The 18005-nt window shown below is 35.6% G+C and overlaps 1 protein-coding gene across 1 annotated transcript in view; it reads right to left on the bottom strand.

Annotated features, from left to right (window-relative positions):
• LOC306851038 (protein turtle homolog B-like) overlaps positions 1 to 12169 on the bottom strand; it is a 63691-nt gene extending 51522 nt beyond the window's left edge. Inside the window, exon 1 of the mRNA XM_079387083.1 lies at positions 12034 to 12169. Coding sequence (XP_079243209.1) covers positions 12034 to 12097 — 64 coding nt within the window. The 5' untranslated portion in view covers positions 12098 to 12169. The remainder of the gene's footprint in view (positions 1 to 12033) is intronic.
• Between the last annotated feature and the right edge of the window lie 5836 nt (positions 12170 to 18005).

Raw genomic sequence — 18005 nt, 5'->3', positions numbered from 1 at the left:
TGCAAAATGCTCAAGTGAAAACCAGCCATTTAAATATAAAGCAGTAAGCTCATTGGCTGTGTATGCAACATGTACCAATAAGCTTGTGCCAAGTCGTTTAATGCTGTGAATATAATCAGTTATGTTAAGAATCCATCAGCCTCCACCATCTAGAGTTTCATGAAAGAACTTGGCATTTTTACTACAAATACCATGGATAAGTTCAAGTTCAAGTTCAAGTTGAGCTTTATTGTCATTCCGCTACATGTGGGGACATACAGTGGAACGAAATGTCGTGCCTTGCAGCACCACAGTGCTACATAAATACAGACATACAACAATGAAGTAAAAAACACTATAAACCTGTACACAACTAACCTACTGACAGATTTTAACTATAAGTATACTATACATAAATATTTACCCTATACAAACTAAAAAATAAAAGAAAAAAAATACAAACTATACGAATGCTTCACATAAATATTTACCCTATACAAACTAAAAAATAGAAGATAAAAAATACAAACTATACGAATGCTTCACAAATACTGTACATGTGCAAAGAGAGGCATTTTCAGTCAAGCAGCTGGTTGGGGAACAGTGCAGGATGATTTGTAGTGCATGAGCATGTAAACATACATGTATTGCTGAGTCTTTTGTGGTATTGTGTACACGCAGCAGTGTGTGTAAGTGTCCATAGTGCACATAGTGTTAAGTGTAAGTGTCCATAGTGTAAAGTGTCCATAGTGCACATAGTGTTAAGTGTAAGTGTCCATAGTGTAAAGTGTCCATAGTGCACATAGAGGAGAGTGTGTTACTACAGGTGGTTTGTACAGGCCCACTCACCTGTGTGTAGCACACTTGAATTGCACAAAAAATAAAAATATAATAAATTAAAAAAAATAAAAAATTTAAGTTCCATACAGTTTTTTCTTTGGTGTGGTAAGGTTGGGGGGGTGATCCATGTTTCAGGAGGTAGGGGTTTGCATGGGGTTTCAGAGGGGGGCGGGGTGGTTTGCGTTCAGGGCTCTCACAGCCTGGGGGAAAAAGCTGTTGAGCAGTCTGGCGGAGTGGGCTCTGATGCTCCGGTACCGTCTTCCTGATGGTAGGAGCTGGAAGAGACTGTGGGAGGGATGGGTGGAGTCCTTCACGATGCTGTTGGTTTTGCTGGAGCATCGTGTAAGGAAAATTTCCAGGATGGAGGGGAGAGGGGCATCGATGATCTTTGCAGCTGTGTTCACTGTCCGCTGGAGAGTCTTGCGGTCAGCAGCACTGCAGTTCCCGTACCAGACAGTGATGCAGCTGGTCAGCACACTCTCAATGGTGCCTCTGTAGAATGTGGTGATGATGGATGGAGGGAGACTTGCTCTTTTCAGCCGACGGATAAAGTGTAGGCACTGTTGTGCCTTTTTGGAGAGTGACATGGTGTTGGTGGTCCAGGTGAGATCCTCTGTGATGTGCACCCCCAGGAATTTAGAGCTGCTGACTCTCTCCACAGTCGAGCTGTCGATGGTCAGTGGGGGTGGTCAACGGAGTTTCTCCTGAAGTCCATCACAACCTCCTTTCTCTTCTCCACATTGAGGGACAGATTGTTAATGCCACACCATTCAACCAGCTGTGCCACTTCCTCTCTGTAGTGCGTTTCATCGTTGTTGCTGATGAGACCTACCACTGTTGTGTCATCAGCAAACTTGATGACACAACAGCTATGGTTAATCGTGTTTAATTTGTGGTTACCATGGTTTAACTATAGTAACTATAGTAGTACATTTTCGTAAGGGTAGTATCATAGCAATATTAAATTATATTCACTTACTCCCCAAACACATGCAATGAAACAAATATGACTATATTAACAACATAAAAATATATTATATAAATATGTTACTGTATGAATACCAAATTTCCCAAAATATCATGATTAATATAATTAGTGCTTTTATAGTAGTAACTCTAGAATTATTGTTAGAATTATTTCAGATAATTTTAAACTTGTATAAGCAGAGACATTTGGGGTTTGTAGCAGAATCTGTGCCGAATTCAAACACTTTTCACTGAGTTGTATAATTTTAATATTGCTTTATCAAGACTGCTCCGTGAGGAAACGCACCATGTCTGAACTCGCGCCATGACGTCCATTGGTCCAATATGATAATTCGCCCGCAGTGCGCTGTTGACGCTGTTTTGTTACTGTTTAATATTTATTGTTATAGTAGCCTTGCAACTGAATCAAATGTCATGTTTTACACAGCTATATATTGTACGAATTACACATTATATGGTAATGTGTAATTCGTACTCGAAAGGCTCGAAAAGTGGTTTTTCAATTTTATGTCACAGAAGAACCATTTTGGTTCCCCAAAGAACATTTCAGTAAACAGTTATTAAAATAACATTATTTTCTTAGTGTGCAGAACACTTTAATAATGTAAATAACCTTTTTCCACTATAAAGAACCATTTGTAAAAAACTGCAGTCATGTAGCTCAAAGAAGGGCGTAAAACAGACTACTGCAAATGACTGTATGGCAGGCAGGGAACATGAGGATTAAAGGTGCTGGACCCCAGTACCAGCTCACCCTTTAATCCACTTGTGTCTGCTTTCACTCCCAAAGGCACAACAAAGACACATGACCCTTTCAGCGCATATAAACACACCAATCACTCACACTACACATTTACACTGCATTATATGGGCCCTTGGTGATCCGAATGGGGCAGATATTTGTGTTTTATATCATCGGTTGAGCTCTTAGCTGTTACGGTTCAGAGAACCTTCAAAGAAGAAAATAAAATTTGTTTGACATAAATTACTACAGAACAATGTTTTGTACAATTTTTGCTACTACCACGACTATGACTTACCTTTTTCTACACAGTCATTGCATCAAGAACACGTTTAAACTGTAATGTTTTTTTTTTTTCAGTTTGTCTGCTCCTGGTCAGTGAGAGAAATTATGACCTGCATAGCTCTCTCTATTTTCAAGGTCAACATGCCACCCAACCCTTTTTGAGATCATATGTAGGGGAAGAGAAACATGGGCTGGTCAGTTTATCAAAGGAAGACGGAAGCTTTCTCTGTAGATTAATACTGTCAGTGTGTGTATATTCATATGCTGAGGTGTTCAAACCAAACATCCATATACTTCAAGCTCACATTCCCTATTTTTTGCTGAGCACAGAGGAGATTGTGTTGAGAAATCATCCAAATCATTATTTATGCAGCCCTTTTACTTTGAAATATAAGGAAAAAGCATGGAACTAAATAAAATGCTTTCCCAGTCTGTTTTACTTATAATAGTCTTACCAGGAAATCAAGGAATCTGGCAGCATCCTTTTCAAATGAGGGAATTAATAAATTATTAATTGTAGGAAAATGCAACATTTATACAGAAGAAAATCTAATTACATTAAATATTTACAGGTTAAAAATTATCTTGATACCAATGATCTTGATAGAATGATTGCTGAAGTAGTACATCTCAAAATTATAGTTTTGTGGCATTTAATCCATAAATATACATATATGTGGTGTATACTTTTTATATAATTACTCAGCACATTAGCAGCAAAACCATCCATATCAGGCACAATCAATAGCCTATAGTTACCTAGGCCTATATGTACAAATATGGGGGTCATATAAGATACAACAATAAAAAAAATAAAGATTTTTTTATTTATTTTTTAAATACTGATATTTTTCTCTCTTTTCTTCATACAGTGCTTGGTAAAAAATAATAATAATAAATAAAACATTCTACAAAGTATCTCTTTTTGTGTTTCACAAATTAAAGAAAATTATACAGGTTTGGAACGACATGAGGGTAAGTAAATGATGGAAGAATTAAGCATTTTTGTGTGAACTAGCCCTTTAAGTAACACTATTCAACATCTTCTGTCACATCTAATTAAATCATCTGATCATATTCACTCAATGCTGGTTCCACATAAAACACTGATATCAAACATTACAGAACCGACTAAACCACTACAAACCATGAATGAGTCGACTCAAAGAGGAGCTCTCAGCGGTGTGGCTCCCTCCTTTTATGAGACACAAACAACCAAGCTGAATGGTTACTAAAGCTCAGACAATCCCCAACGTAAAAACCCTTTCCACTAGCAGATGGAATTATCCACTATCAGGATGAATAAGCTAATGCCAACATGCTGGAAGCCGATGAGTAAATTTGTTTATATTCATCATAATTAGATGCAGTTATACAGATTATACCATTCACTATACAGAACAGTCTTTTCAAGCTCACTAATGGTATAAACTAATACTATATGATGGCAATTACTCAGCACATCAGTAGCAAAACCGCACGTTCCTGGGATCAAGCGTAATCTGTGAGCCGAGAGGCAGCGTTAGTCTCCCTGCCAACAGGGCCATTGGGACACATCATGAATAGGCAATCAAATGGAGAACAGAGCAGAGGTGGGTTCTCAAGGACACTAACCCACTCGGCTGTGCAGGCCACTGACAAATCTGTAATTGAATGCCAGCCTGTACATGATGAAGGTCACTTCTGCGAGAGCAATGTGTCAGAGCTGCCCAAAGAAAGCAACACATGCCGTGAGGATGAGTGACCAGGGTAAAAACACCAGCGCGAGTGAAGATATAGACCAAGATATAGACTTCATTGATACTCTTGTGTCTGAATGGGAGCAAATTTCTCAATCCATGTTCTAACAGCATCTACTGGAAAGCCTTCTCAGAAGAATAGGTTTAACTCCCCAATCAATTTGGCTAATATGTGAATTAGGTGAACATTAAGAAAATGTTTAATAGTCAAGAGTATTTTGAGGCAACTTTACGGTTTAAGTAAAGCAAATATCCTCTGTATTGCATGATAAAAGTATAGTGCCCTCTCCATGACTCTAGCACAAAAGAAAAAGTTAGCAGATGAAATAAGAGACCTCTGGGACACCAGATGGCCGCTTTGCTCAATGGAAAAACAAGCCGCCATCACTGTAACAGGGTCGTAGGTGTCCATCTGACGGAACGCATTGCAAACTCATCACTGTGGTCCATCTGGAGGCTGGTGTCTCTGAACTTACCGATCTGTTCCTAGACTCAACATGGATTTGATAGCACCGTATGCTACAGTTTTCCAACTAGCCACTGGTTTAGAAATACGTTGAAGATTGTTAACAATGCTTTTAGGATCTTGAGTGTGAAATCTGATAAAGGAATTCGCTCAGTCACTGGCCCATTCATTTGCCCTGACATCATTTTCATTGACAACACACAGAGAGAGAGAGGGAGAGAGAAAGATAAGAACAGGATTTTATTTTTTATTTTAATTTTCATGCTGTATTTATTACTACTTTATTGCATTATTTAAGACTGTCACTAACAATTATTTTTGTAATCAAGTTGATTATGATAATTAATCGAGTGATTGGATAATTATACATTTTTATGTTGGAAAAAAATTTGTGAAAAATAGCCTTGCAAATTACATAAAATACATACAGTATATAGTAGCAATGAGGTAATACTAATTAGTCCAATAAAGTATAAAAAGCAAGTAATCATGGTTTTATTGAACAAAAATACAAAATATAATATAAACAATAGAGCTACAACTGCAGAGGACAACAAGTAACAGCGTGATGATTGTATTTGCACTTTACTGCATGACCTAATCCTTGTTTACTATTGACTAAACAACATTTAATTCAAATGTCCACTTAATCTTTAATATTTGGCTATTTCTTTATGACAGAAATGCTACAGCCACTGTAATTTCTTGAATATGTGGACATCAAAAAGTGTAAACTCAGAGTGAGGGTTTAAACTTTTAATTTGAAATCGCGACGAACAGTTAGCATATTAAGAAATATATTGATGTACTCTCTTATATTTGTGTAGGTTTATGAATGGTTTACCTTACAAAATGTTGTATGTTGCGTTCCCAGATGAACGTTATAACATCCAGCCTTGGAAAACTATCTAATAATGTGTTTCATGGATTCTCGTCCGTGGATTGCGCCACTTCCATTATTTTGCTGCTTACTCGACACAATCAAGTTTTGTTTAGTTTTTTATAAAATACTGAATCAAGGAATCGTTATAATATAATAATTCATTATATAATATTTAACAATCAACTTATCGTATTAATATAATTATTAATTAATATTATTTTATAATACTTTCATTTAATGAAATCAAAAAGCTTCAAGAAACAGCTTATATTACAATTCCATGATATTTAAAAATTCATAAACACACTTTTGCCGGCAAACGAATATGATCCAAAAATTAAATGATAATGCTTGTAATTTATCTGGCAAACATAGTTGAAGTTTCAACTGAGAGGAGTTGTGATCGACTTGAAATGGTTTGCAAATTTCAGGCATTATCACTTATGTTCTGCAACATTTTATATATTATTATATATTATTTATAAGTATACTATTTATAGATTTTAAATTATTTATTTATTTATTTCTGGTGCAGCCAACTATGTTAGCCAGCTAAGTGACATATTTAATTAGTCAGAACATTTTCAATATCAAAGTTTAGTACATCACATAAAATGAAGTGTTTATTTTTGTAATGGATAAAAACCATGCAAGCCATGCAACTCAATAATAGCCCAAGAGGCCAAGTAACAGTTTCATTAACTGTCCCTAAATTCCCTCAGCAGCCCCAGAACACCAGGCCGTACAGCACGGGGTATAATCTCAGTAAAACACAGCTAACAAAGAGCTCAAATACAGGAGGAACGCAAACAGAGGCAGGTACACAGAGTCTCAGATTGTAAAGTTTACTGCACCAGACTTGAAGATGCCTGGAATGTTGAAATGGCATTTGATTACAGTTACGCTTAAAACTGATGACAGCAGAGGAAGAAATCCACATTCTCAGCAGGAAATCCCATCTTGAGGAAAACAAAAGCAAAAGCATCAGCATCTTTTTCCACATTACACTAAGGTACGATAAGATCAGAAAGCATGACGACACCCACCACACAGAACAATGCAAGGTATCTTCTTAATAAGACGTCATCTAAAATATGATGAATAATGAAGCCGGCCAATACAGCGCCTCCACTGCGGAGTTCTCCGCTATAGCTACGCCTGAGGGAACGGGAGAGTCGAAGATAGTAAAGCGTCCCTCAGGGAGGAACGGAGATTCTTGTGCTTGCTATCTCCTAAACACAAAGCCATCAGTGTAATATTTCACAGGAACAATGCGAAGAGATATGTGGTGGAAAATTAGCCCAATGCATATCGCTACATAGTACGCCCTCCAACAACAAATAGCTAGCTAATGCATCAGTATAAAAGAGCGCATTTTAATGAGGAGAGTCTCCATAGCAAGTGTGCAGTCGAGTGCAAAGGGCTCTTCTCATGTAGTGCATTGTGTCTGAGTGGACTGTTGAATATTTCATGGCGGTGAGGGAAACGGCACGAGCCGCACCGACGGAGCCCCAGCTGATGGAGGACTGGAAGGAGACAGACTGTAAGGTGAGACTGGGAGAGGATGTAGGCAGCGCCGTGGCAGCATGCCCAACTCTAGCCGGAGCTACTGTCTCAGCTCAGCCGAAAACACCACTACATCGCACCCCAGCCTCACAAGGGCTGACAGCTGCACTGTGCTTTTACTGATTGACCCACACAGGCTGAAAATTGGATGCCTATAGATACAGTACCTCATGGCTTTTTCAACACTATAAAAAACGGAGGTATTGTCAACTAAAAAAAGTCTTGTGTTTGGAATGGCTATTGTAACATGGCTACATGTAACGATTTTATAAATATCGTGATATCTCAATAGCAAAACTATCTCAATATTAATCATGGTCACATGACAATATGAACCGATAGGCCTTCCGCGCAAAAGGTGCAGTTTTTTAAAATATATCTAAACTTCTTATTCTAACATAAAAGGTCTTTAAAGTTGTGTTTTGAGCCATTATGCTTTGGCACAATAGCTGTCAAACAAACTACAACCAAAAGCAAAATATGGCGTAATCCTTTCATCAAGTCTGTTTTCGCTACATGTATTGCACATGCTGTGAGTTTAGGGCGCATTTAGGAATGCAACAGCTAGCAGTTAGGCTTTATTTTCACGGCAGATTATTACAGAATTTCACTAGATTTGTAGTGAGACTCATTTTTGTAAGCATGTTTTGACTGAAGCTGGAGTATTCCTTTAAAATAAAAGCTCTACCGCTGTTTCTGTCAAAATAAAAGATTAAAAGTGCAGTATGAATTGCTGACAGCTTGCGGTTTAAATGCAGTCCAAATTCAAAATATCTATTTCAAGTGTAGAAATTAGGAAAGAAGTAACGTTATTGTAATTTGACTCCCTACTGTAGCAAAAATGCAAAAAATAATATAGGCTACCTATGAAATATTCATTTTCATTTATTTTGCAGCGCAACTGTTTTACAATATATGGCTATTACTGCTATTATTAGTAGTAGTAATTATTGTTGTTATTATTATTATTCTAATTTGTTTGGTTAAGTCCCCTTTAAAGTTCAGGTACAAGTCAATTCACTGACTTTTTCTGACTTAGGTTTTCTTAGTTAAGAACATGGGTTGGAGGAGCTCTTAATTTTGAACTCTCAGAGTGCATTAGACAGAATAATTTAACTTTAAAATGTACAAAACTTTCATTTTTTCCAATCCTTCATTTGTCTTTTTTTTTTAAAATATCGCAATAAATATAATTCGTATAGTGGACTTAATATCACAATCTTATCATATCGTGAGATTTTGATATCATTACATCCCTACTAGTTAGTCTAATAAACGTCCTGTAAATTCATACATTTGAGTTGTGTACATTTAAGAATTTGTAAAAGGACATGATGCTCATGTTGTCATATCTATGAATTTATTACATTTGTTTAAAAATATATTTCAATGCAATCTTGTATCAAATCTTTCAAAACCCATGACTTGCATCGAGCATGTTTTTCATTTCTGCATTAAATTAGTTTGGAATATATTATCATAATGAAGAAAAAAGATATATTAAAAGAATGACATTTTTAAGTTGTTTGGCATAAGCTTTTAATGTTTTAGAGAAATCTTAATAAATCATTCATGGAAACTTTTTTTGTGGAAAAATTTTAATTGGACGTTCATCTGACATTTTGTGGCAACTTGTTTCAGAATGTTTAGAAAACATTCAAAAGTAACAATCCCATGATGTTTGCAAAATGACAAAATTTAATCTACACCTAACGTTTTAAAATAATCTTAAAAACTGGACTAATATTTTCATAACTTAACAGGAACATTAGTTGGGTTCATGCTCATGGTGGCTGGGGGGCTTTTATGATCACGAAAATCTCAGTGGAAGTAGTAGATCTTTCAGGTACTACTCTTTGATGTGAACAGCCTCAAAAGAGGCCCCCTGCAGACCCTCATGACTGTGTCAAGGTCAATAGGTCTCTTTGAATAGATAATTTTACCTAATTCTCATTAGAAAAGGTTAGACAACATTGTTTTTTCATGCATCTGTCAATTCTGTGATTTTGAGCTTTTGGGTTTTTCATAAAGTATTTTTTCAGACTAGTGGAAAGAAAATATGCACTTTTACATAGTTCAGCCAAAAATGAAAATTCTGTCATTAATAGCGTTCCAAATCCATAAGGCATGCATGTTCACAAGAGTACCATGGTGCATGCGTGTGCATTCCTCTGCTTGTGACAATGTGCAGCGCAGTCGTGACACTCATGAATGCACGTCGAAGGCTGACACAGAAGAAAAGAAACTGCTGAAAAATGTTGAAACCCTTTTTAAAGCCTGACCATGTTATCCTCCCTGGAATCATATATACACAGTAGTAGACGTATGAAGCCACAACCCAAGATTTCAGAAAGTTGTCAGTTTTCACTCTTCCTGAACCGGGACCAGTGGTTGCACCCAACAGTCAGAAGGCTGCAGGTCAGACAAATACTGCTTGGCAAGGTAAGGGGGAAGGGAGCTTTGCCAGAGGTGTCCATTACCGACAATCTGCAAACTGTGCCAAGAGCTGCTCTTCACAGCTTTATTAAGACTGAGACTGTCGCTGGCCCTGCTTATTGTAACACTCTGTATGTGGCTTCAATTCAGAGGATGATGCTTGGTATAAGGCTGTAGGAAACTTTGGTCACCACCATTACTTCGCTTTTCTGAGATGGCAATCCAGCTGAACAGTATGAGTTGGCTTTTTTACCCTTCTATGTCCATAAATTGACTCATAGCTGATATTTTCTAAATACATTATCTCCTTTTTTTTGATTCAATGCTCTTCTAAAGGTTCGAATCTACTCACAGGAGTAGGATCACTGCGGCAATTTAACACCTAGATTGTAAATTCAGATACATTTTGAAGCTATTCCAGTGTGTACATTATTTTATTGTTCAGATAACCAAAATTGATGGCACTTAAATAACTCTTACCATTATATTTCCTCACAGGAACTTCTGATTAGATCATTTTTTCCTTGACTGCCTCAGCTTTTGTTGCAGCACATAATCTCTTCCAACATCTCACGAGTCTCATACGCGCATCTCGTTCTCTAAAATAAACCATTGGCTTTGAATTTTTGTGATTCACTCTCAAATATGAAACTGACTTATTGTCTTGAAGCTAACAAAGCCGGTCAACAGACACAAGAAACTCTGTGGCTCGGGCACATGTTGGGCAGCGGTATAATTTTGTCAATCAGAGAAAATCAAAGCGATGAGTGGTGCTCTTATCAAGCCCTAATTTATGCCACTCGTGCACTAACATTGTCTCATTACAGTGTGCTTGACGCTCCCTAAACGACAGCTTCAAAATGGCTGATGGTGGATTTGGGAGACAGGAAACAGACTGTGGCTATTATTTCATAGAGTACATACAATTACAGGCAGAAAGCTCTCAAACAAGCATCTAGGCCTGGGGTTCCCTGTTACTTTTTGTTTTGCAACCCACAGCAACAGATAACAGATTTTATTCACTGCACCTTCAAAGTGGTGACACTGGACTGTATAAATATTTAACTTTATTTTAAAGCTTTATATTATGACTATACTTCATAAATTTGACTGTGAGACAAAGTTAAATAATTATAATAAATGCTGTTGTGTGATAGACGAAAGAATTATATGCTTTTGTAATTTTGCTTTTGCAAATGTCAATTACAAGTATAACTTCACAATTTAAATTACTGTTTGTTTAATTAGACTATAGTTAAAGGAGGAAATAGCTCCTCCTGTCGGCCATAGGTGAAAAAGCAAGGTTGATTCAGTCCATTCGTCAACAAATAAGAGCTCCAAATATAAGAAATATATACGAGAAAGGATTTGATATCAGTGAAAGGACGAAATAAGCTAGCGAAAAGACCATGCACATCGTTTCTTTCGAAATATAGACGCGCCTATGTGTTTTGAGGCTATGCATTAGAGCTTTTATCATCATAATACACAAAATTGAGCATATATATATCCCTGTGTAAACAGGCACGACAGACTGTTGTAGCCCAGACAATCGCAGCATGTCTCCATTCAGTGCCGCACGCCCCTTTTCAACACTAACTGCAATTCTGGACAGACTTTCATCAGTGATATTCTGCATTAACGTCTCGAATCACAGCATACATCATGGATGATCAATGTATGCATGCATAAACGCTCTTTACGGCACACAAAAAGCGTTTGTCATCAAAAGAGCATCAATCGATTGTAATAGCGACCAATACACGCCTTCAATTGTCTCGTTCATGCCCTAATATGAGATCATGCAAATGCTATCAGAAAGGTTGAATAGCAGGTTCTATTCCAATTGAATATATGCATTTGATCAAATATATTAAAGAAATCCGCCGATTGTCATATACATGTAGCTCAACTGTTAGAGCATGGCGCTAGAAACGCTAAAGTCGCAGGTTCGAACGTTTGTATGCTAATAAAATGTATAGATTGAGATATAACGCAGGTCGCACGCATAAATAAAAGTGGCATGTAACGCATCTATTAAAACACGAATGTAACGCCTGAGTGTATTTCCCACAATGATGCAGAATAAAAATACTGCACTTCAACTCACCTTGAGCTGCCGTTCCTCGGGTGCTGAAAACACTTGCTATCAAAGTGGCCACATACCAAATCATAGTACTATTGCCGACCAGGAATAATAGCTCAAAGTGCCCCTTTCAATAAATCTTTCATATTCAGTTTCCTCCGTTTCCAGTCTGATACCCTGCTTATCATATCCTGTGCTCTCCTCTATCAGCGTTTTCCTTCATTTTTTTCCCCTGCCCGTCCTTCCTATGGCATCCTCCCCCGACGAGACAGAGCACCTGCACCAGCGCCTTTATGGAAGACGGAGATGTTCCGAAGTGCAAAGTGAAACCAAGTGTGGGAATGTAGCCATTGGGTCCGCCCCCGCCGCGCTCTGATTGGTCAGCACCAGGCGCTTTGGGGCGTGTATTGGTTAATCATCCGCCCCCTGGTAGTAAAATGGCATGGCAGATGCTCTTATTCAAGGTGAGTTGGAGTGTGCTGGTGTAGTACAACTGCTGCAGTATCATGCGCATTAACAGAAACCAAAGTCCGCACCTCTTTGGATCTTCTCTGTTGTGTCTCTTTTTGAGTGGCACATATGTTGTTCTGGATCTACGCAGATATGGACGACATTATAGTGCGCGTGGGTAATAATGAGCTTTGACCCGTGCGGTTTTAAATTCAGGATGTAATGCGGCTGCAAACTTCACTTGTGCACATTTCCTCTCAGGCATGACATTTGATTCTGATGGAAAGAGTGCATCAACATTACACACACACACACACACACACACACACACTTACGCACACTAAAGCACACTAAAGCAATGGGTGTGGCAACCAGTATCATCAGAGTTCAAGATGTTGCCATCCGCATTATTTAACTCGTCTGTTTTTTCATTTTATTATTTTTTGTTGTTGTTGCGTTGTTGTTGTTTCACCAGTCACCAGATTCTCTCACTACTTTCATGAACAGGGCACAAAAAGAGTCTCAATATATATATATATATATATATATATATATGGGATATATAAGTATTAAGTATTGAATAAGTGGTTATTTCTTTGGTTTGTTTTTAACCTTTTTATTCATTTAATTTGACCTTTTTATTTACTATTAATTTGATGTCTGTGCAACCATTATTATTGAGTGATTATTCAATTATTTAGTAATGAAAATTGAAATTAAATAGACAAAATGTGACAATTCAGTTCTCTTCCACCATGTACCTAGAAAAAAAGTCTAAATAATATTATTATTTGTCAAGAAAAAAAAAACAGGGTTACATGCCGGAATTTTGGTCATTTAAATGATAAATTTAACAAACATAAAAAGTAAAGTTTTTTCAGACATTTATTAATCTCTCTATCTACCTATCTATTATTTTTAGATGTATATATGTTTTGTGTTGAATGCATTTTGTGTGGTCATTGTTTTTTTCAGTTAATTTTAAACAAATCAACAAAAGTTCATTTTTAAAACAATTTTCAACTACAGAAATGTCAATGTTATCGCATTGTATGGTTTTATTTACTGTCATTTTTCTGATAGGTTAATTTTATGTTAGATCAAACATATCTAATAGGTTTCACAAATAAATAAATAAATGCAATTTGTGCTTTCATTGGTTTAAAGAATGACATAAGACACCTGGAAAGAGCCAACAACAGTCTCTGAAGTGGTGTTCTAAAAATGTCAAGCTGAGAAAATACACATGAGTTTACAATTCATGGTCTACACGTTATCAAACAGCTAGAATTCTAAATCATCCCAGTCATTAAGTCATGAAATCATTAATCATCAGGACCCAGATTTTAGTTTTGATCTCACTTTTGTCCTTGCCAATGTCAAGTTTTCTATTGTCAGGCGACACTGACTGCAGGCAGAGAGTTAACAACCCACTTTTAATTTTTAAGATGAAATAAAACTTTATGTACAGACAGACTGTAAACCTTTATTTTGAGAGACAGTTGTCCTTTGTGGTCTGTTCAGTCCACAAGGAAACTAAATTGTCCCATGAGAAAGCAATTATCTAGGATAATGAATGCTTTGAACCAGAAAATACAGACTATAAACTGCACTCTGTGCTTGTGTTTAACAATCATTCTGCTTGGAGGCACCACACGTATCTGCATGTGAGCCTTAACTACACATCAGATTAATCGCTTCTAATTGCTAAGGTTTATTCCATAATATGAAGATTATAGATGCCAAAAACAAGCAAAAATCTGTAGATTAAACTGTAATTGCTCGTGTTATTTGTTAAACGAATCATCTCATGTAAGTCAATCATCTCCGATTCTCATAATCTAAAAATAATTATTCTTAGTCCTGAAATAGCAGATTTCTGTTTATAAAGTCAGATATTTAGACTGTAGAGCTGTAGACTGCTGTAAATTTATATTCCAAACACAGAGTATCTGAAAACATTGGTATTCAATCAGAAGATGGGTAAGACTGAATAATTTGAATCAGGACTATGCAAATCTGTTTATAGTTACATCACCACACGTCCTGAGGGAATGATTTTACTCCACACTTAATAAAGGTTCAAAAATGGAATTTACACGGAGATGCCATAGAAGAATAATCTTCCAAAATTGCATTCAGTGAACAGTGAAGAACGTTTTATGGATCTAAAATACATTTTAAAGAATATTTTGTGCAATGGAAAGATTCCATGGATGTTAGAACCATAGAAGCCAATGAAGAACCTTTAAACCTTAAATGCATTAATGTTTCGCCAATCATTATTACATATTCGGGTTAAAGGTTCCTTATAGGCATCTGTATAGTTTCATGAACATCCATGGAACCTTTCATTTCACAAAACTGGTTCCTAGTCAAAAAAAATGTTCGTCACACTAAGAAAATAAATTGATCTTTCAAGAAGGTTCTTCGGGGAACCAAAGATTTTCTTCTATGACATGAAAACCTCCTTTTGGAACCTTCATTTTATAGAGCGTTTGCATTGGTGGCAACACTTTTTAGGTGTCTAATGAAGGGTTAGGTTTATGTATGGCATATAGAAGGGATTTTAAGTCATATTATGTTTTTGGACATCATTATTTATTGAACTAGACATTATTTTTATCATTATCCTAGCTTGTTCAAAGAGATGTCGGTTCATGAAGTAAGAAAGATGTCAGAAAGGCTTTGAATGTTTGACAGCTAATAAACCCATCTTTAAAGTTATTAAAGGGATAATTCACCCAAAAATATAAATTCTGTCATTAATTGCACCCTCGTGTCATTCAAAACCCATAAGACCTTCATTCATCTTCAGAACACAATTTAAGAAATTTTGATGAAATCCGAGAGCTTTCTGACCCTCCATAGCTACGAGACTGAAACATTAAAGACCCAGAAAAGTATTAAGGACATTATTAAAATAGTCCATGTGACATCAACATGCTATGAAGAATATTTTGTAATATTTATTCCTCTTCCAGGCAGTTTCGTTACATTTTCCGTTGATTGGAAATTCTTAATTATTGCCCTGATGATGGAAATGGGAATTTTCACTGCTCTAGCTCTTTTCTTAAAGCCACTTCACTAATTTGTAAAGTTCAATTATCTTTTGCTGCACATCAGAAATACATTCTTTGGTTTTTCTCATTGTGATGGATGACTAAGAGAATTTGGGCTTTGTTTTCCCTCCTATTTATATTTCTGTGAAACAGGAAGCTATGGCTGGATAATTTCATGTTCATAATCACCCTGGAGTGCTCAAAATTGTGAATATGAATGGGAATATACTTACTCAGAAGAATTTCTACCAATAATTGTGTCCAACGTGTATTTAAGAAAAACGTTTATTTCATAATGAGATTTTCCCCCATTTCAATTGTTTTAGTTCAATGAAAGGTTAGATTTTTGTAATTTTTTTAAATAAAAGATCAAAAGGATTAATAATCCAGGTTTATTTTCAAAGCCTTCTTTGATCATATTTACCAAGGGTGCCAATAATTCTGACCAAGACTGTATCTGAATTCAATCAATTCATTCCATAGAACAGGACTGAATAATAATACAAAGTTAATCAGGTCAAAAACAGGGTGACAGACATCTTTAAACATGTTTGAATGTTTGTCCAGTGACAGTGCTGTCATGGTCCAACTACTGCTTTCGGGCTTCATCTGCCATGGAAGAAGTGCCAAAATGCAATGGCTTTAATGTGTGTAATCCCTGCCTCACGTGATTCCTACAAGGGCAGCTTGAATTAGGAATTAAACAGCCTTTCCCGAATGCTTACAGTGATGCCTCTCCAACAGATGCTTTTCTAAACATCTGTTGTCCTAGCAAGGACACGCATGATAAAATCCACCATGTTGCAATAAAGTTGTATCAATTATCTACCGTTTAAAAGTGGAAGGCTCAGTGACTTGATCGTAATAAAGATACACACATAAATAAGTGTGAACCCTAATTTGGACAGGCCCAAATTTTCTGATCATATTGGAATATTTACAGAATCACATATTTTTAGGAATAAATAAAATAAAATCAAAACAAAAAAAATAATTAGCTAAATAAAATATGAAAAAAAAAAATCATACATTCATAGAAAGAACGTGATTAAAATAAAATAAAAGAAATTGAAGCCAATATACACTGTACTAATATACTAAATTAAATAAAAACATTAAAGGTGCTTTTTTATTTATTTATTTTTATTTTGTTTACATTTATATAGACTGTGCTAAACAGATGTGATAAATATGAACATAAAATAAATAAATAAAACATATTATATGACAACTAGAAAAAGCTGATAAAATGTAAAAACTGTAACTTGAATGCAATGTAAGTCGCAAAAAAAAAAAGCTTTAGTGTTTTTACCCTAGAGTATTTTTTGTTGAAGCATGAGCCTTTGACACATTCTGTTTCTATGGGAATGTGAGGTTGCCAAGTAATACCAAGAAAAGTCTAACTCTTGGCAACTGCAGCGTGTCATGGCCTCTGCTACTGATGCTGAGCGGAACAGACATTTTTCCCTCAACTTCATCTGTCCATTTAAAAGAGTGGGTGTAAGTATGTGAGCATGAACTGTGCATGGTGTACTTTCACTAATGTGGCAAGAGAGCATGTTTTCATGCTCCCAGTTCAGGCATGAAATTGCAATGATACGGCTGCTTTGTCAGACAAATATGCATGATCTCAGACATGTAGCTGTAAAAAGGTTTTACATTAAGCCGAAAGTGCACTATACTATGCTGCATCTTAAATAAACTAGTGCATCTTAGTAAAAGGGCATGACTTATTCCACATGTTGTGCTGAAAATCACTGAAGATATGAACAGTATATTTTTTTTAATTGATTTTGTTATTGCAGTGAAACAGTGTTGATGATACCTTATAAGGTAATGATTTTTTAGGATATATACTGTATATGCGCATCTATAATGTATAATTCCAATCATTTATGATAAACCTATATTTTTATACTATTTATATTATTCATGATAATTGTATGATTTTTATTATTTATATATCATTATTATTATTATATAATTCGCATATATACTAATATATAAACCTTTAAATATATTTCTACAATTATTATTTATTTATAACCTTATTTTCTTTCATCCTTGTTGGCACTGAATCTCTGTTGGTGAATTACGTTCTTAATGAACAAAAACAAAAAATGAGATTTACAGAAATACTTCAAATATTATACATGCAATTAAAAAATATTACATTTTTTACATTCATACATTATATATTACATATATATTTACATACATTATATTACATTTTTTTTCCATTTTTTTCTACATTTTTTAGAGACAGTTTGATGCCTAATAGTAGCAAATAATGCCATTTTCTGAATATATTATTATTAATATTATTTAATGTTTCAAACTTTACAGTTTTAGCAATGTAGCATTTAATAACATCAAATTTGACTTGCAGATTTTTGTCTATGTCTAAACTATCCATGAAGTCATCTCTAAGCTATTGTACTCCTAAGTGGATGAAATAATTTAAAGTAGATATATTAAAATGTA

The sequence above is a fragment of the Barbus barbus genome (assembly GCF_936440315.1).
Source record: "Barbus barbus genome assembly, chromosome: 31".
In the NCBI taxonomy this organism is placed as follows: domain Eukaryota; kingdom Metazoa; phylum Chordata; class Actinopteri; order Cypriniformes; family Cyprinidae; genus Barbus; species Barbus barbus.
The sequence above is the reverse complement of the archived record's forward strand: the minus strand, read 5'-3'. Positions and strand labels throughout refer to the sequence as shown.